The sequence below is a fragment of the Hemibagrus wyckioides genome, linkage group LG05 (assembly GCF_019097595.1).
Source record: "Hemibagrus wyckioides isolate EC202008001 linkage group LG05, SWU_Hwy_1.0, whole genome shotgun sequence".
In the NCBI taxonomy this organism is placed as follows: Eukaryota; Metazoa; Chordata; class Actinopteri; order Siluriformes; family Bagridae; genus Hemibagrus; species Hemibagrus wyckioides.
In genome coordinates, this window is record NC_080714.1 from 15,397,573 (window position 1) to 15,419,035 (window position 21,463).

Sequence of the window (21,463 nt, forward strand, 5' to 3'; positions counted from 1 at the left end):
CATTTCTCATTTTCTCTTATTTCCACTGCCTGTGTAAACATTTAACTTGTTTGCTGGCTAAATTGTTTGCCCCTAAAATAAGCTACTTTATTAATTTACTGTATTTTCTCCAGTTGCCTAGCAACAGTATTTTATAACCATTGGAGTCGACACTGCCGACACTTTCCTGTGTGGAAATCACAAATTTATGAGTTCAATCTGAAGTCACAATACGTTTATGTCCTCTAAAACAAATAGCTGGTATCCATAGAAACTAACATAAGGAACCAATCAAAACGCTTCAGTAAGAATCAAGACAAATTAAATGGTGTTCAGTGTCTCCAAGTAAGCAGACCTAGCTGGGAAACTGTTGGGCATCAGCCTGGTAAAACAGCCTGATAAAAATAAATAAAGTAATAAAAAGTGAGTTAGAATATGTCCTTTGTCTCACCACTGGCAGTTAGCCTACACATTATTTACTGAAACTCAATACTACAATGAACATATTACTGCACACACAGTGCATTTACTCGTTTTTTCTCAAATAGACCTCTCAAGCTGATGCTTAGGGTATTTTTCCCAGCACCCCCTGCTTTTTTCTCGTGAATAATGTACTAATACAGTGGTTTACCATCTGGCATAAAAGAACTCGTACTAAACACTGAAAAAGAATGACACATTTCATGCACCTTATACAACCCTTAATGAAATGATCTCTAAGGTTCTGATTGCTCTTGCTTTGGAGAGCATGTGGCAGAACCATCAGGACATAAGGATTGCTCTAATAGCCCGATCTAACCGACTTGTTATAAAATGCATAATGCGTTCTGATTTCTGTTGTTTATTACACTGCTGGAAAATGCTTTTCGAATAGAACACAGCAAAAAAAATAAACAAATTTTATGTAGGCACAGCTACATCGTTACCACAGTAAGATTTTTCTGTTGCTTGTTTATACGGGAAAAAGATTCACACAGAAGCCTAGTGTGCTTATGTAAATGCTTGACTTTTGTTATGCTAATCATAACCCCCGCCATCCCAATCATTTTCAGCAGAAGCTGTTAAATCTCTCTCACCAGAATGAATCTATCTGTGTGTTGTGTGGTGCTGTGTTTTTTGGGGGGCTATGAATAAATACAAAGATGGACCTTCAGTCAAAAGAAGGAACTTTGAGGGTAAAGACCTTGTGACAATTACTAAGAAAAAGTAGTGCATTTCTTTCCCAACCTTTTACTTTTCTAAATTAAATGTTTGATTTTCATTTATAGCTTCTACTACATCTAATGGAGCTGAAGATTAAATTTACTCTGTTTAGGGAGCAGCGTTTCTCCCTTGTGAAGCCTATCCTACTGTGCAAATTACACTCTTCAAAGTTTAGAAACCAAAAAGTAAAGGTATGGACCTTTACATAAGGTAAGCCCAACATATTTTAATAAACTACAGGCACTAATTGCCCAAATGTTTGTGGAAATCTGACGATCCCATATTCCAGAGATTCAAGAACACAATTGTCTAAGATGTCACTGGAACTAAGTGGCCTAATTTTTTTTCCAGCCGCATATCCATCCATCCAGCCTCTGACCGCATATCAGGTCTCCTCACACACCAGTACTTGACCTCACTGATGGATAAATGGGCCGAAATCTCCACAATCACACTCCAAAATCTAGTGGAAAGCCTTTCCCAAAGAGGGGAGGTTATTATACTAGTAAAGATGGACTAAATCTGGAATGGGATGATCAAGCAGCAAAAACAGCATGTGTGATGGTCAGCTCTCCCTCATACATTACTCTGGAGTATATCTTATTTATAATAAAAATTGATAATCTTTACTGTGATTCAAATGTCACAACAAATGCTCTTGCTAAGGAAGTATGAAACATTTTTGCAAGAGTACACAAATAAAATCAGTAAGCAAAACTGAAGATTTTTGGAGAGCATTACAGGAGCACTACATGAACAGATGAGTAGGTGGATCCATTGTTCTTTTCTTTATATTTTCTTCAGTTTTAATATTTAATTTGTTAGCCAGAATGAAATACATTTTTATAATAATAATAATACATTTTAGTATTGTTAGTCGTGTTATGATTGTATTGGCAGGACATAAAGAGACTCAGATGAAACTAGCTGGCCATGTGATCTGCCATGATTTGCACATAAGAGAGGTTCAAATTTCTTTTCATTATTGCTCGGCTATAGAAGATATCGCCAAACAGAAATGAAAGCACTCATTTAAGCACACTCATTTGCTCACATTTGACAGGCGGATGATCTCCACAAAGGGGAGTAATTACTTATGTCGCTCGTGTATGCGTCATTATTGGAAGGGAGGAAACTGACAGAAATCGGAACCAGCAGGATCTGATAAATGCACATATATTTGCACATACTCACAAAGGCACGAATCTCATCCTACACAAAAACACAAGGTACATTGCATCCTTACTGTGTGACAACAATCGTATTTTTTATTTATCATCAGCATTCAGTCAAACAGCCTAACATTAAAAGCATTCATCTATATGTTTAAGTATGGCATGTCAGGCTTAGTTTTGAATATAATACGCGCATTTGTCATTCAAATGCTGCTTACTGACAGCAGAGTTTGTCACATTATGAATACAGAGCATGTCAATCATCTCTAAACGAGTCTTAGAAATCTCTTAAATTGTTGTTAACTGCAGAGCAACATATACCAGCAAGCTTCAGTTATTTCATCTAGAGAAACTAATATTCAGTTCAGACCTACAAACACCAGCCAGAAACTACAGACAAAAATTATACAATCGCACAGAACACCTGTTTTTTCACATCAATGGCATTTATTTTTCACTATGCACCAAAGGCACAAGGTGAATAAATAAACCAGTAAATAATTTATTACTTTTATGCATTGTTTTCTAAGGTAATTTAAACAGCAGACAACTGAATCCACTCTGTGACAGCTGTGCTCGCAACAAACACCTGCTTCATTGTAGAAAATCATGCAATTAAGAGTGTAGTGCATTTTGATAAAGATTTCTTTCTGTTTCATTCATGTTATTACATTGTGTTATTTCATTTGTTTCATTATTTGCATTCATGTGACTGAATTTTCTGTCATATTTTTCTTTCACATTTGTGTTCTCAGATATGTTCAGGGTTTTGTCCATTCGTTTGTTTTGCACTTCATGCCTCCTGGAAAAAAAAAAAAAAACTTTAAAGGTCAACCGTTTTTACACGTGAATTAACCGAGAAGGATTTCTCATGCTGAAATTTCTCATTCAAAGAATTATTACTTTTTAGATTGGCATTTTAAGCCAAATTTAACCATATTTCTTTCTATTTCTTGTGAAATAAAGTTTCAAAGCAGAAGGAACAGGGTTAGACTGGTTCTTATGTAATGCTGTATGACTTAAAGATGCTGGAACGGCTATGAACAAAACTATTCACTTCATCAGTGTTCTACTGATAATTATTAAGTCCATATGTGCACTTGGATATGCAGTTAAATGAAGTGGCCTTCTATAACCATCTGCCTCATAACAGAAACCAGTATTGTCACTGTAGAGAGCATTGTGTGAGCGGTACTCACTTTATTGGCCTCCACATTGCTTTTATTACCCCCGACTTTATTTTCAGTGCACAGTTAGATCATTTAAATTTGGTCTTTGTACAACACAAGCACTTTTCTTGTCCACTTGAAGTCTGACCTCTGCACCACAGTGCTTACAACGTGAGTATTAATTAACATTGCTGTTAAACCCTGAGATTATTTGGCGGGTGGTGGGTTGGGGGAAGGGGGGTTTGCATTCTATCTTGTTTTCATCTCTACTTGGTACACGCCTCTCCTCACTTCCCCTTCTATTCCTTTCCTCATCCTCCAGGCCACCCAAATATGCTGCAGTGATGAATAAAACAACAGGCACGTTTGTGCTGACTCTCTCTGTTTTAAATGAACCAGCAGACAAGTGGGGCTGTACTTCCAAACATCTTTGCTTTGCACACACACACACACACACACATACACACACATACAGACACAGATTGGCCAACAGCGGAAGGTCAAACTGCTCTGGGTGGCTTGGCTCAGTTGAAACTTGTTCTTGCCATCACCAGGGCTCTTTGTGGCATAAATATTGGAGATAATACACATCGGCTCTCTCAGAGCCAGAAAGCCTGCCATGAGGCTTAAAGTGGAAGCCCATGGCCAGTTAATTCTTTACAGATCTCTTTTAAGCCCTGTTCATATTGTGCTCAATATGCTTGGAAATAACAGTTTTTCCTAATCAGTGTCTTCTTCTCAGCTTGTTTTTCAGTCACAGTTGCTGTACCCCTTATCTCATCTCTTCTCTCCTCTCATCTTATGCTAACCTTCATTACAAAGGCCATGCTAAGATTCCTCGTGCATCTGTATCGAGTGAGCTAAATCCTATTTCTACCCCTTGCAGTAGCAAAATGCGCTTACTTAATATAGGAATATTGACAGCAAATAAGCCATTAACATCATCTTTTTGGGCACACTGACCCACGGTAATAGGGAAGATGACTAGCTATTGTCTTCAGCAATACTGTCTTCAAATATGTGTTATTACTTTGGCTCTCTCATTGGTTGCATTGGTTTTGTGCTTGCTCGGGTTAATAGGCGGTTGCCTGTTCTTTGATATGGCAATAATGATAATAGTGCTTCTACGTGTCCATTGTCACAGTCTGTGCCTGATTGTGCTGTAATGAAAGTCATTCATGGCGTCTGAGAGGATTTCAGAGAAAACGAACCTCGGTTCTGATTTAAACAGTAGCACTCATTGCACGCCTCATTTACAACACGTTTAAGATCTGGAGTGAGTGAATTACTATAAATCTAAGCAGATAGCTTGCTAGTCTGTACCTGCACTCCAACAGAATACGTGCTTGGTGTTGCAATTCATTAGAGACTAAGTGTAAAAGAACAATCCTGGTCATAAAAGTCTCACAAAACACATAACATAACAAAAGACTGCCATGATATGGCTCTACTGTGTGAGCATAAAAACAGCCAGTGGACCCCTGAGCTTTGAATGGTGCCATATAAGCCAGCTATATCAACCAGTTAAAGCAGCATTGGCAAGGACACAACCAGAGTGTGAGCTGAGAGCAGGCAGGAGCCAGGCTGAGTGGCACTGATAATCCCTCTGCCCTACGGAGAGATGTTGCTCCTTCTGCAACCCTCTGGGTCTTTATCTCCCTCTTGCCTTGGTGGTTACGCATCAGTGTTGTGGTTGTCTTTTAATGATGCCAAAGGACTCTGGCCCCTCTAAGCTGGGTTTGATTAAATATCAGAAGCAGAGATCGCTGCAGGAGAGGACTGTGATGCATGGAGCAGAATCCAGAGTAGCTCAATGCACGTACAATGAACAGAAATTAATTTATATTGTAATAATGTGTAGTAGTTTGAAGCCAGATGGATCGAAGGAACACATCCTGATTCTTGTGGCAGGGATTATGTCTTTGGGGATTTATTAAAAAAAAGAAAAAAAAAAAGTCTCAGGGTGGATATTATGCAGCAAGTCTCTGCACTGTCAGTGAGACAATGCTATGCAGCTATTTAAGCCCTTTAATATTTGTGCGAGTCTCCTACCTGAATGCCAATGGACCAGCACAGTAAGACAGCAAGTGCCGTTGATAAGCATTGTGTTGCTTAGCTACTAAGTCAGTTCAAGGTGTTGCAAGAGAATGCAGTTTACATAATGCCAATGATGCATCAATTAATTATTACACTTGTGCATAAACCGTCATTTAATCATAAGATGATTATGTTATTATGTTAATCATTGACAAGTAGCTGTGATTTATCACATCCTTCTGAATAGCCTTCCATCAAGCATTGAAAAATACTTCCTCTGCCTCTCACAGACTGCAAGACAAGATCTGTATCGGTAGGCCCAGTCTCAGATTGTCTCACACAATTCCTTTATACCTGCCATTTTCCATTAAGCTCCTTCAAAGCTTTATATTCAGAAGTTGCTCAGTTAACTGTATTGATTTTTTTTGGTTACTTTTCTTTTAGCCGTAAGGGACTTCAGTAGTCCTGCCATTTTTAAATCTATTTATTGAATTTTTATCCAAATTCAGCTTATAACCACCCTCCAGCATTTTGGGTTTAGGAACATCCCACTCATCTCACATTCAAATCAATTCTTCAGCTTAAATTCGTTGTTTTCATGCTGGCAGGAGAAGACATGGATTTGCGTGGCTGCAAAGCAGAAACTGAGTTATTAATGGCTGACTGTGCGTGGCGGGCCAGTGGCAGTGTGATAAACTCTGCCTGGTATTGCTGTTTTTATATCACATTATATCAGTCCATTACTACGCGCCCCAGCCCAGCGGCCTTATTAATCCAGTCCTGTTTCCGTGGCATCAGCGTGCACAACACATCCCCCTGAGAGAGATGCATCCCTGTGGCTATAAATCTGAGGGCAGGATTCAGTAGGAACCTGATGCCAGCACCAACTAATACATTACCATGGTGCCTTCATCATCAATGCCGGCCACAGTCTGAGCTCACAGCTACTCGTACTTCACAAATGACAGTGTTGGTGGCAGACAGTGTCCTGATATGCTCTTTGGAGATTGTCAAGCTTGATATTGCCAAATAAAGGATATTTGGGCATCCGAAGAGACATTCTGTATTGATTATTGTTATGTGACTCATATATGGCAGTGCACACGCACTCGTTCACGCATGACAGAATAGCAGCAGCCGTCGCCTAGCAGGAAGAGTTTAAATGAATTTACAAAATGAAGTACGTCATTTTACATGCTGTGTGAGTTTCCTTCGGGTTCTCTGTTTTTTTCTAACCTCCCCAACGCTAGGTTAATTACTTACAGTAAATTGCCCTTAGGTGTGAATGAGTGGATCTGAATGTGTGCATGTTGCCTTGTGATGGACTGTTGACCCGTCCTCAGGTTATTCCAGGTTATTTAAACGCTCTGGATCCACCATGATCCTGACCGAGATAAATCGCTTACCGAAGATGAATGAGCTACAGAGACTCCTCACTCAGATTAGCGTTATATTCCCAATGCTTCATGATACATTAAATGCCGACAGCTTCTCCTGCTTTGCCTCAGTTCTCATTATTCTTTCTAGTAGCTTAGCTGTATAGTGTAACTAGCTGCACTAACTGACATGTAGGTGTAAGTTTAGAAAGTTTGCCTGGTGAAATGTAATAAGGCATTGTAAAGCATTTCATGGCCAATGGAATTAAAGCTGATGGATCTGCTGCAATACATTCTTCTCTATCTACTTGAATTGCTCTGTTGGACTGCTACACATATTTGGTTTGACATGTCTTTCGCTTTGCTTTCTGTTTTTTATGGCCACGTAATGGCAACCCCCTCTCCCTCCCTGTTATTTAAAAATTGCAATTTAATGTGGCATCTGAAATGTTTACTATGGATTCAACTTTATTATGGTGGGATATGCATCATTTTGTACACTTGGGGCCAGATGTAAAAAAAAAAAAACCTTTTAGCACATATTTTCTGTACGTGTCACGGCAGCTTGACAGAGGCAAAGGCATTGAAAAATGTGCTGACAGAATATTTGCTTTATACCGTATACATTATTTTAACTCTCAGTACAGAAAATTATCCAAAGGTTCTGATTTAGCAGTCACCTGATTACTACTCTTATGTGAGAAATGAAAGAGGACCTAAAACCTACTGCACAATGCATTCTTTCCTGTGAAACTGCCTGCGACAGGGTAATTTTTGGTGTCTGGAACATTTTAAGCAACAGCGTCTGTAAGGATAAGAATATAATAGTGTATATGACTCAGATTTTAGTTGATTTCTTCTGGTCGTACACCAGGCTACATTTCCAAATATTGTAGATGCCACAGATGACAAATGGAATACACTTTTATCTGACACACATTATTCTGTATACAACCGATTTTCATTTATCATAGGTATCTATGACAGCCATATCAAAACTCTTCACATTGTTTACTTGTTGTGACATGAGCGTATGGACATTTAAAAAGAATTAAACCCTGCGCCTCATGCAGAGTGCTTTTAGTAGAAGGTCCCAGGTGCTGTTTGCATGATTAGCTACAGCTTTAGTAAATTGAGTGCTAATGTCAGAGACATTACAAGCACACATACCGCCCACATCATGCTGTGTTTTGCATTTTGCGTCCTCACACATGTACATCTGCCTCTGAATGTCACACCACAAGTTTTGAGTTGTACGTTTTGTTTTAAGTTGGTACACATTCCTTAATGTGAATTGTAAAATTAACTAGAAAAATACCAAAAAGTGTTTCAGTGCATACCTACAGACTTTGCAGGACACATTTACAACTCTGAATTAAAAAGAGGACAAGTGGCCAGGTTACAGTTACGGTGAAGTTGCCCTTCACATGTCGGATATGGCCAGATATGCTATAATGCTGATCTCTGATTTATGTGTTGACGTTTGCCTTTTCCTTCACAATCCAATTGCCCAAGAGCTGCAGCCACACAAGCTTTTTGGTGCAGGACCACAGCAGCTTGTAAATCAGCATTCACAGCTGCTCTTACACACACACACACACACAATCTGTCATACCATGGATGGGAGCCCACCTTCAGGTGATAGAGTGGACTCAAGTAAGCCATATTAAAAGAAGCTGTTTGATATTAATATGCACAGTGCAAGGCAAGAAGAAATGCTCTAGTTTGATCAAGTTCCAAACACATACACAATATATTACATAAAATTCATTAGACATAGTCTAAGAATTTCAGTTACTACTAACTAATTGCAGTTTTGTTATAGCTTGTCCTTGATTATAGTGAAAAACCCAACATCTTAATACGCAAGTATTACTTTACTTAATTACAGGATATAGATTATATATTTTTTATAATAACAATGAAAAAACAACAACAGACAATCAACAATGATTAAAAGAAAAAGAAATTATATAATTAGGAAGTAAAGTGATGCAGAGATAAGATATAAGTTTATACTATAAGATATTTGATAGATAAAATAGAGGAGTCTGCATTTGACCATAAAGCACACTGAAAGTGCTGAATTTTTTTTCTACGACATCTTAAGGAACAGGCAACCAGTTAAATTTACAAAGGATAGGGGATATAGATTTTCAAGGTTTGGTTAAGAGCTGCATTTAAATCTGGAGTCTTGCACTTCCTCCCTTTACCCTTTCTCTACTTTGATGCAGTCTCCTAACCTTAGCTGTTTTCCCCTTGCCTATCATGTAGCCCTTGGTAACAGCTGTTAGACTCTGAGCCCTTTGGAAGGCAGAGGTCAGACTGCTTAATTCCGTGCATCCCTGGAGACACAAATGGGAAGAGAAATGAGGTGGGCAAAGAGGAAGCAGGAGGCACAGACACAGGTATTGAAAAGATGAGGGCAAGGATTTGATTGTAATCTACACTGTGATATATTTTGTCCTGAGCCTCTTCAAACCCATTAGCTGATTAGGATCTGCATTAGTAACCAATCTTTTGGTGACTAACACCTTCTGGGGACATACAAAATAGGTCCATTTCCTGATGGCATTGAAAGCATAAGTAAGACAGGGTTTGGACTTGCACTTACTCAGGATCAAACCACCATGTTTTCTGCTGCAAATGCACTACTGAGAAGCATGTTAATACTGTCTAGTTCCTTTACTCACAGTTCTAGCCTGAAGTGCATAACCTACCCTATTTTTTCCTCCAATTTCTCCCAATTTGGTCAACTGGCAATTTCTTCTAAACAGTCAGCTCCCCATTATCGCACAACAACTTGCAGCCAAGGTTGGTGGGGGGGGGAGGGTCAACATATGCCTCCAGAGCCAGTAGGAAGACTCTCCTAAGGTTTATGCAAAAATTGTGGTCATGATCCATCAAACAAGATTAACACAGTTAAGTATTTCTGAGTCAGACAGACTCAGTCAGACAGGCTGAGCACACTAAGGGTACTAGAAAACAAGACTAGAGGAGCACTTATCCATTATTCAGCATATCTTATATCTTTACGAGCTATCCAGCTTATACTTAAGCAAACATGCAATGCTGCCTCATCACTGACAATAGAACAGGCTGTAATGAATAAAAGGCTTGGTCAGGGTGGAGCCTGGAGCAGAACCAAGCCACAGACAAATGGAAGGTACATAACATGGACCCGGTTGAAAAGTATTTATTCATCAACTAATACTGCATATTTCATACTGTAACAATGTCATTTGATGAAAGGATCATGTACATTCAGTCATATAAAATGCTCACAAAAGAAACAATGCCACCGGAACAGATCCTGTAGATCTCCTAATTAGAGCTTAGATTTAAATTCTGATTGTTTTATTTTAGTTTCTAACCACACAGGTGACGCAAGTGCTGCTAAGGGTGAGCTGTATCTTCAGTGTACATTTTTGAAACCTCCACGTTGAGCTGTGTTTCTATGGCAACTCAGCAACAGATAAAAGATGTTTGTATGATGTTTTGCGGGGGATTTAAAAAAAAAGTATGTGTCTTTATGGCATCGTGGAGGGAGAACTGTCTTCTGAAAGTTCTTTCAGCTTTCTCAACCTCTGAGAACAGTGACTGTACTTAAGAATCACACCACTGATCACAGGCTTTCATTTGGCAGATGTCTTCGGTACATGAGTTTGTCTTGCAGAATGGGACATGAAGCTCGTTTTTCTTTCTGCTTAGCTTTATCAAAGTTTGACAAAGGATTCTGTGACTTGTAATCTACATAATTTAACATTTCCTTATCAAACTGGAACGTCTATGTATCACAAGGAGTTAGTGGTTAGTATGTTTGACTCACACCTCTGTGGTTGGGGATTTGATTCCTACCGCTGAACTGTGTGTATCTGGAGTTTGGATAAACTCCTAGTGCTTTGTGAGTTTACTCTAGTTACTTTTCCCATTTCTGTGGGGTAGGTGGTAGCTCAAGTGGTTAAGGCTTTAGGTTGTTGATCGGAAGATCAGGGTTCAGTCCCCAATACGGCCAAGCTGCCACTGTTGGGCTCTTGAGCACGACCCTTAACCCTCTCTGCTTCAAGGGTTCTGTATCATAGCTAATCATGTGCTCTGTGCTGGGATATGTGAAAGAAATTTCACTGTGCTGTAATGTATATATGACCAAAAATAGGCCAGTGGCTTCAGATTGGCATTTTCTAAATTGTCTGTAGGGTGTGAGTGAGATGATCTGTGATGGGTTTCCACCCTTTCTACGGAAAATTGCACTCCTGTACTTGGGATAAGCTCCAGGCTCACTGCTCCCTGATGAGCAGTATAGAAGAATTTCGAGGGAGTCTCCAGTGCTAGTACTACAACAGTACGGGTAAAGCAGAAACTTTGATTTTTCCAATCTGAAAAGTCTTTTGTACAGAGGGCTTTGTAATTTCTCTATGATGTAAAGTATTTTTTTTCTCTTAGTAAAGACAAAAGAGAGATTTAGAATGAAGCTGATGAGGGAATGTCTGTTTACAGCTGCCATGACATGATAACAGGAGCTAATGTTTATAGCACTAACATTAAATGTAACTATAAATGGATAAAATATGATGTGACAAACTGCTGTAGTAATTGAGAAATAAAACATTTTGTTTTTATTGTTTCTTAAATATCATGCCTGTATGTGTACATATCTCCTTCTCTCATGCCTGAGCTTAACAGCAGTGACCAGAAATTTGCTAGTGGACATCACAGACATTCATACACACACTCAAACTCACATGCTACCACCGCTTGGATAATTACAGCAGCTCAGCAGTGTTTTGCCTCCACCTAAACCTAATCCTAGCTTTACTATTTTAATCAATTGCTTTTGTGTAAAAAAAAAAAGAAACAAAACACTTTGGCATTAGCTGCATGTGATGATCAACCATAGCACTGAATAAAACCATTTTTTTTCCTTCAGAATGCCGAAATAATAAACATAAGCACACAGGCAGAAGCATGCAAACCCTTTTTTTATGTGTTGTTAAATAAGGATAATAGCATTTTACGGTAAATTTGCAAATGCCATATTGTGTACCCAAATAGTGACATTTTAAAAAACATCAGACATGAGTTTGAAATTTTTACTATTACTCATTTCATGATTTCATTTAAATTCCAGGGGCCATATTTGATGAGTCCGCCAAAAAAGATGACGAGGTGTTCCGAATGGCGGTGGCTGACCTCAACCTCAACAACGAGATCCTTGAGACAGAGAAGATCACCTTCTCGGTTGAGTTTGTGGATGGGAACAATCCCTTCCAGGCAGTGCAGGAAGGTAGGTTTTCTCTCAGATCCACTCCCTTCTGATTGCTTTGACCCTGAACTACAGAACAGAGGCATTTATTTCATTGAAAACTTTGCAGGCAATAGTATCTAAACTAAAATGAGGAGGAACGAATTAAACAGTCTTTGTACTGCAAATAGATATTAGTAACTCAAAGTTGTTTTTTCTTTACAAGGTTTTAATGATGGAATGCAGCAGGGCGCAAAAGCTTTAGCTGTCATGATCATCAGAACAACCAACACCAATTATCTTTCATCACAGCAATTAATTGCAAATATTTTGATATTTTACAAAGTAAATTCAGAGAACAGACAGGCTGATCATACATTAAATGATTTCAAAATGCATGGAGTACACGAGGCCTGGATACACTTTTCAAAAACTTCACTGATGTGGGTGCTATCCTTTAGTTTCTGAACACTTCACTTTATACACATTGAACTGTTTGGCAGATGCTGTGGACAAGGACGATGGAGCAAAATAAGACATGTCTTTAACCTTGAGCATCAGGAGAAAACTTTGCAAGTAGACACAGGCAGTGCAGTTATAGTTTGTGTTTATCTGCGTGTGCTCAATTCCAATTGAATTTTTATTTAGATTCTGTGTGTTTAATTGGGCATCATGGTGTAGTCAGTAGCATCTTTACTGCTCCATGGTCCCTATTTCATTCCTGAGCTCACTGTTCATGTGGAGTCATGTTCTCTCCAGGTTCTTCTGTTTCCTCCAACATGCCATTTTCAGTTTTGCTGGTAGTTGGATCGGCTATGGCTAATTGCTGCTAAGTGTGAGTGGATATGTGAATGTATACATGCATTATACCCTGTAATAGATTGACATCCTGTCCCATCTCACACACAGTGTTCCTGGCATAGGTACTGGATACTGAAATTATTCCATGTAATTCTTTTGTACTATTTTTCTCTTTTTACAGTTCATAATACTACATAGACCAGCTGTTTTCCCCTTGTGTCAGTGCTCAGAAATTCCCCTGGTTAGTTAACAAGGTTCAGAATGTAGAGTATGCATGTGTATTGGCTTTTTATAAAGCTGCCATAAGCTGAGACTAAGACTCTTTACACTAAGACTCTTTATGTAAAATCCAGAGTCAGAATCTGAAGGATACTGTGGTGATGAATATGGTGATTAACTTGTTCCAAGTGTGACATTTAAAATGAAACATTTGCTAAGGTTTGTAATATTATGTTGAAGTAAAAATGCTAAGCAAATGGAACATATGCTAGTTGGTCTAGTACAACTAATTTCAGTCGATCATCATTAGATAGACTTCTTGACATTAATCTAAATTCTGATAAAGCTAGCAGTCTACTTGTTAAACAACATATAAAGAGTTAAGCTAGCAGTTCAGCAAAGTATAAAGAGCTAGAAATTAAGCAATATATAAGGAACAGATTCACTGTTCTTTCTTATACCATATGTCACTTTTAGGAAATTATCAGTGCAAATCTTTAGTTTGTTATTGGCTCATTGTGCAGCATGACTGTGTATTAGCATGTTACATTGTAAAAAAAACAATAAGCATGAATGCAGCAAATTTAGCATGCTGTTGTTTTTATCATTAATTATTTATTGTTGAGTCATGCAAGACAAGGGAGCAGTTTGAGGTTCATATATCCACCCATCACTCATACCTACCCACACAAAAAGCAGCTTACAGAACACATCTAACCAAATCGTGCAAAGGATTGTGACACAATTCTGAAAATCTTAAAGGTGTTATTTTAGGCCAGATTCCAGTTGGGAATGGCAGCACCCAGAGGTTTAAGTCTCTTGAATTCAGATCTTCAGCCAAAGCCACCGGTTATAGTCTTAGTTTAGTCTATAGTCTATAGTTTGCTTACACACTTATCACCACACTACTTAAACCTTTCTGGTGGTTTCGAAGAGCCTCTTTATTTTTCCTTTATCTGTTGTGGTTGGCTTGATATAGCATTTCTTTGAATTTGCACCATTTCCTGAGTAAGTGTTGGGTTGTGAATCAGCAAACCTGCACTTAGATTTCCATTCTAGATTCTCAGTGTCATAGATGCTTTTTTAACTCGAATATAGCAGCTTTGGAGCTAGACTGCCTCATTAAGCAGAGTGTTAATACTCACACCTCTTTCCAGAGTATTGCCTTTTTGGTTGTTTTGACAGAATCCTTAAGGCCTGAAAATGTAAGTGGTTTCTATAGCAGTGTATACGGTATCTCTATTACCATCCAGAGCAACCCTCCATAGAAGCAGATCAAATTACATTAGTCTCTTTTATGATTACATTTGGATTTTATGCTGTTTCGATCTCTAAGCAGATTCATTACCATTTCACTTTTCTGACCCTCAGTGTGAAATCTTTCTAGAGGACTCCATTCTTCTCAAGTCAGCAATCACAAGTCGTTTTAATTAACATTGTGTAGGAATTAACTTTCATATTTTTATGTAAATGTTTATTGAAAATGATACTAATATACTATTAACAGCATCAGCATTGCAGTCCACCATACAACAAAAATCCATCACCTCTGGCCTTTGCACTGAAAGTCTTGCCTGAGGAGATAGGCTTGGTTTCATGCTGAACTAATTTATTAATACTACTAATAATAAATTCTAAATTCATTTTTCATGTGTTGAACTACAAACCTAAATATTTTGGTCTCTCCTTTTCTTTATTTCTTCTCCTAACCAAATTACTGGGTACATACCCTGAGGTCCACAAGCTCCGACTCCTGCCATCCAGTCCACATGACTTGCAAATTGCCAGTATACTCTTTATTCAAAGATGATTTGATTATCTTAGGACCAACTCTTTAATGCTAGCCCACTCCTGTATTATGTTATTGCTTTTTGGCAAAACTAGACATGGCTGAGTTTGCATGTAAACACTGAAGAGAGCTTTGGCATGAATTACTAATTTTGCAAATTACGGATTCTCCCAAAATCCTAATATTATGCTATGGCCCAGTATTTTATTGAGCTCTTCCAGTAGAGCAAACAGTTTTGAATATTGTATGTAGTTTATGTAGACCATTATGGACTATAGAAATGAAGCCGTAAAGTTGGGTTATATTCAGTTCTCTGGCAGCAATAGTTGTCTTTTTTGTGCTGAAAAAAGGTTGAAGTAAAACCCTCATATTGATTATCGGATAGTGAATACAGGTCCTGTCAAATACTATTAGCCGCTTCCCTGTGTCTGCTGCTAGAACAGATCAGGGGCCTTCTTTTTTCCCCTTTTTCCAAAAAACCTGATTTTAAGAGTGCCTATCTCATTAGTATTCACTAAGGTAATAAATGCCTAACTGCACTCATCACCACTAGGAGCCACTATGAGCACTTAGTCATGCCATACACGCTCTCAAACACTCTGGATAGCTTATCACAAGGAGCTTTTCAGGTGTTTATTAAGAAGGTACTGAAGGTTATAGTAGATAGATGGGGTTATCATTTATGTTGTCAATATTCTAATCTACTACAGTTCCTTACAGGAGCATATCAAAAATGTCTGTCAGGTTCATGATACTTTTGGAAATTATTCAAGCAGAAAATGTGTACCTATTGAGCACATTCAAAAGGTGCTATTCTCTTACTCACTCTGGATAATTATAGTATGTTTCATTTTCACTTTTGCTGCATTTCCCATTTTCTCACCTTCATCTTACTCTGAAAGAACGGCTTAATTTGATTGCTTTAAATGGCTTCAAGATAAGAAGATTTTCCCAACCCTTTTAAAAAAATTGAGAAATTTGTCTATAGAAAGTCTCTTTGGCACTTATTTTGTCGAACACTGCTAAATTGAAGAGTTTTGAGTACAGACAGCCATCTAATCTTGCTAATCAGATTGGAGGCCTGATTAAATGGGGAAAAACCTTTACTATTTATGCTATTACATTTTTAATGAAAAGTTTTTCATGAAAAATCATGCCATAAGTAGCTATGAGGAAGATGATAAATGTATTAATTTGACAAATTAGCAATACTTAGGTAACTATGTTAGTAATACATAGGTAACTATGCAGAAACTAAGAATCTATCTTATAAAATAATACTAATTAATTTATGTAGTATGGTAGTGGGAGTGCAATATTAACTATGCAGTAATTAACTTAAATATTAAGCCTTAGTCTTACATTAATTACTGAGTCTTAAAGTAATTATTGTTCCTGTAGAACTACTAGTTAACTATGACCCTTTTATAATCACTGATGATTAATAACTGAGCACACCAACATTCATTCCCAATAGCAAATCCTTATCGTTCTACCTTCCTGTTAGAGATCTACTATATACTATATACGACCACTGTCCACTTTATTAGTAGAAACACCTCTAATTAGTCAAACACGTAGCAGTAGTGCAATGCCACAAAAATAAATAAAATCATGCAGTTACAGGTCAATAATTCAGTTAATGTTTACATCACACATCATAATAATTATGATCTCTGTAACTAAACATGGCATGGTTGTTGGTACCAGATAGGTATGAGTATGAGACTCACAAAAGTCTAAAGAGTCTATATAAGTCTGTAGAATGAAGTGAGAGAAATCAGAGAAGGATGACCAGACTAGTCTGAGCTGACAAGAAGTCTAGAATAATTCAAACAATCACACTTTACAACCGTGGTGAGCAGAAAAGCATAAAACATCATGCCTTGAGATGAATGAGATATGAAGAAGTGGCAGATGACCACATCAGGTTCTGCTTCTGTCAGCCAAGAACAGAAATCTGAGACTGTCATGAGCACAGACTCACTCAAACTGGACAACTGAAGACTGGAAAAAGATCCTTTTTTTGAGTCTGTACTCATTTTACCCTAACATGGTTTACAGTAAAGAGGACGTTATTTGAGATTTTTTTAAAATCATTATTATTTACATTTTAAGCCCTGTATTGCCATAGCAGCTCCAAACAGTATGAATCACTTTAGATTGTGGTTTTAATGGATTTTAACAATATGACTATAAAGTTAAACAATAAAGTGAAACTCAATAGTAATGACTGAAGTGTTAGTATAAAGTTCTTCAGTAGTTAATAAATATGTGGAACAGTATTGTAAAGTGAAACAGATGGAAATTTATTAATAATTAGTTAAGTTACTGAGTTGTTCATCAGTAGTTAATAATGCTATAGAATAGTATTACATATGGCAATGTACTCAATTATTATGAAATAAGCACTTTACTCATTATTACATAAGTGTTTACAAAAAAAATAATGAAAGTATATTAATGTACAATATTTATTATTCACTGTTCTAGGGCATTATTGTCTATTTCTTTGTTTAAACCATGACTGGCTAAATAAAAACAGCATATGGACCTTGTGCTCATCTGAGGAGACCAGACCTTAATAAATCACATAAATATTTACATGTAAGATACTGCAGGGCTGAAACAAGATGAATTTTGTTAGGTAGTAGATATCCAGGAGGAAGGTAAGGTAACTCATTTTTGGGGAATCTCCCAAACTAGAACCATAGTTAGCTGTCTGGAATATCTTTGTATGATACAGCGTTACAATATTCCTTCACCGGAACTAAGGGGCTCAAACATATCATAGCATGACAATGCCCTTGGACACAAAGCAATCTCCATGAAGACATGGTTTGCCAAGTTTGGAATGATAGAACTCGAGTGACCTGAACAAAACCCTGAACTCAACCCTGAACACCTCTGTGATGAATTGAAATGCTGACTGCATCCCAGGACTTCTTGCCTGACATCAGTGCTTGACCTCACTAATGCTCTTGTGGCTGAATGGGCAAATCCCCAATGCCATTCCACAAAATCTAGTGGAAAGCCTTCTCAGGAGAGTGAAGATAGAGTGTAGTGGTATGAGGGGAATTGAAGGGGAATGGGATGTTCTGAACGCACATGCTATATGAGTGTGATGGTGAGGTGTGCACATATTTATGTCCATAATACTACAGAACATGTTTTATGTTAATAGGCTGTGTTACATGTTCTAGTTGTAGGATTGTACATACTATACTATATAGTGCAAACGTTTTGTTGTTGTTGATTATGGTGTTATGTAGATATGCAAGATAATTTTGCACTAAACATGACCATCATTATGCTCACTTGCCTTGCTGATGACCTCCATTAGACTCAGAGCCCAGAGAGCCAGTGATTTTAAGAATCTGCGTAATTCACTGAGACTTTTCAGTGAGTCATGTCTTGTATGCACTAAGATGTAAGCTGTGTTTTGGCTAACCCTGGCTATCTAATGGATAATGCCCCATTAGCTAACTACACTGCTTGATCTAAGGTGCTTACACTCATGAAAGGCTGTCAGCCTGTTCTGTGGTTTCAGTGTTTGTTTGAAGATATCTTTGAAAGTGCCTAATTACAGATGTACATGTGTTATGGTTCAGCTTGAGTGCTGATGCTTGCACTTCTTATGGATGCCTGATTCTGGGACTTGTTATACATTCTTCATTTATTTAAACATCTGTTCTGTTCTACCTTCTGCTGTGCAACTACGCTGGCTTTTTCAATTTCATTTCTTTTTAAAACAATGGTCTCTTCACACCACCCAAGTTGTGTTATGTCTGTGCAGGCTTTGAATCTTCCAATTTATCTTTTTTGTCTCTTTTTGTACAGTTTAGGTCTGACTATATAAATATAGCATTACATATTAAATTTTATGATTATATCAGAGATCCAATCCAATGTCTTGATATTCTCTCATAAACACTTTCCATGTGACCTTGTACTCCAAAATGAGCCAGACATTTAATACAAATAGAAAACAAATTTTCAAATGAGTATTTTATTTAATTTAATCAACTTTTAATTAATAGACACTTCTTTTAATTTAGCTGTGCATACACACTGGCTGGAATAAGATTCTGAAAAGTGCTATTTGAATATAAACAAATATATTATTTGTTATAATATATTATTATTGCCTCACAAATAGACATTGTGGGAATTATGTACAGTTCTATGTCTGTTTTGGGGATTAGACAGCTAAAGGTAAGGGAATGAAATATATATATATATATATATATATATATATATATATATATATATATATATATATATATATATACTATATTGCCAAAAGTATTCGCTCACCTGCCTTGACTCGCATATGAACTTAAGTGACATCCCATTCCTAATCCATAGGGTTCAATATGACGTCGGTCCACCCTTTGCAGCTATAACAGCTTCAACTCTTCTGGGAAGGCTGTCCACAAGGTTTAGGAGTGTGTTTATGGGAATTTTTGACCATTCTTCCAGAAGCGCATTTGTGAGGTCACACACTGATGTTGGACGAGAAGGCCTGGCTCTCAGTCTCCGCTCTAATTCATCCCAAAGGTGTTCTATCGGGTTGAGGTCAGGACTCTGTGCAGGCCAGTCAAGTTCATCCACACCAGACTCTGTCATCCATGTCTTTATGGACCTTGCTTTGTGCACTGGTGCACAGTCATGTTGGAAGAGGAAGGGGCCAGCTCCAAACTGTTCCCACAAAGTTGGGAGCATGGAATTGTCCAAAATGTCTTGGTGTGCTGAAGCATTCAGAGTTCCTTTCACTGGAACTAAGGGGCCAAGCCCAGCTCCTGAAAATCAACCCCACACCATAATCCCCCCTCCACCAAACTTTACACTTGGCACAATGCAGTCAGACAAGTACCGTTCTCCTGGCAACCGCCAAACCCAGACTCGTCCATCAGATTGCCAGATGGAGAAGCGCGATTCGTCACTCCAGAGAACGCATCTCCACTGCTCTAGAGTCCAGTGGCGGCGTGCTTTACACCACTGCATCCGACACTTTGCATTGCACTTGGTGATGTATGGCTTGGATGCAGCTGCTCGGCCATGGAATCCCATTCCATGAAGCTCTCTGTGCACTGTTCTTGAGCTAATCTGAAGGCCACATGAAGTTTGGAGGTCTGTAGCGATTGACTCTGCAGAAAGTTGGTGACCTCTTCGCACTATGCGCCTCAGCATCCGCTGACCCCGCTCCGTCAGTTTACGTGGCCTACCACTTCGTGGCTGAGTTGCTGTCGTTCCCAAACACTTCCACGTTCTTATAATACAGCTGACAGTTGACTGTGGAATATTTAGGAGCGAGGAAATTTCTGGATTGTTTCTGGACTGGATTTGTTGCACAGGTGGCATCCTATCACAGTTCCACGCTGGAATTCACTGAGCTCCTGAGAGCGACCCATTCTTTCACAAATGTTTGTAAAAACAGTCTGCATGCCTGCATGCAGACTGCATGGTGCTTGATTTTATTCACCTGTGGCCATGGAAGTGATTGGAACACCTGATTCTGATTTGGATGGGTGAGCGAATACTTTTGGCAATATAGTGTATATATATTTCATTCCCTTACCTTTAGATAGATAGATAGATAGATAGATAGATAGATAGATAGATAGATAGATAGATAGATAGATAGATAGATAGATAGATATTGGTCCAATATATATAAATAATATTTTCAATTTCTTCCAAAGGTTTTAGAACAAATAGAAAACTGTGTTCTTGATAACAGTCATTTCTTGTGTCAGTCCCTTGGCCAGATAAAGCAAGAGGCAATACCAAGAGCAGTTTGTTCTTGTTGTCCTCACACACACTCTGACAGCATTTGCCAGATAGTACGCATGGTGTGTGTGTGTGTGGGTGAGAGAGAAGGGTAGAGGTTATTTTCCCATCAGTGCCCTGTCTGATCTCTGAACAGGCCATGACAGCTTTCCTTGCACTCAACCCAGTAATTATGTTGTGATTTTACATAGATGCACCTTGTTTTGTCCTTTTCAAGGAGCTGCCAGCAGACTCTTTGTTTGTCTATAGAAAAGGTCAACGACAGTGAGGGATGGCTGACAGATTGACAAGCCTGCTTTCATTCAGATCTACAAAATTCCACCTAACAAAGATGGAGAAACTACATGAATACAGAGTGAATGCATAGAGATCAAATAGTGTTAACAGAACAGAGTCAACTGAGCACCATTAATTGATTGTTTTTTATATTAAAGTCATTCTTAAGATAAAAAGGCTCATATTGAATTAAGAAATCCACGTAAACTAATCTCGGCTTTCTGAAACCTGACTAAAGTTTATTGTGGGAATAACACATCAAAGTGAGAAATCCTAAATGTCTAGATACACACACACACACAGACACACACACACACACACACACACACACATATATATATATATATATATATATGTGGGGGGGTGATTTTTTTTTACTTATATGTAATATAATTTTAATTACC

The 21,463-nt window shown here is 38.1% G+C and overlaps 1 protein-coding gene across 4 annotated transcripts in view; it reads left to right on the forward strand.

The window, feature by feature from the left end:
* grid2 (glutamate receptor, ionotropic, delta 2) overlaps positions 1-21,463 on the forward strand; it is a 426,076-nt gene that overhangs the window by 36,469 nt on the left and 368,144 nt on the right. For all 4 annotated transcript variants that reach the window (XR_009204631.1, XR_009204632.1, XM_058390630.1 and 1 more), the window contains exon 2: positions 12,068-12,223. Coding sequence is in view for 2 of the 4 variants with exons in the window: in XM_058390630.1 (XP_058246613.1) it covers positions 12,068-12,223 (156 nt within the window). In the remaining 2 variants the exon portion in view is untranslated. The remainder of the gene's footprint in view (positions 1-12,067; positions 12,224-21,463) is intronic.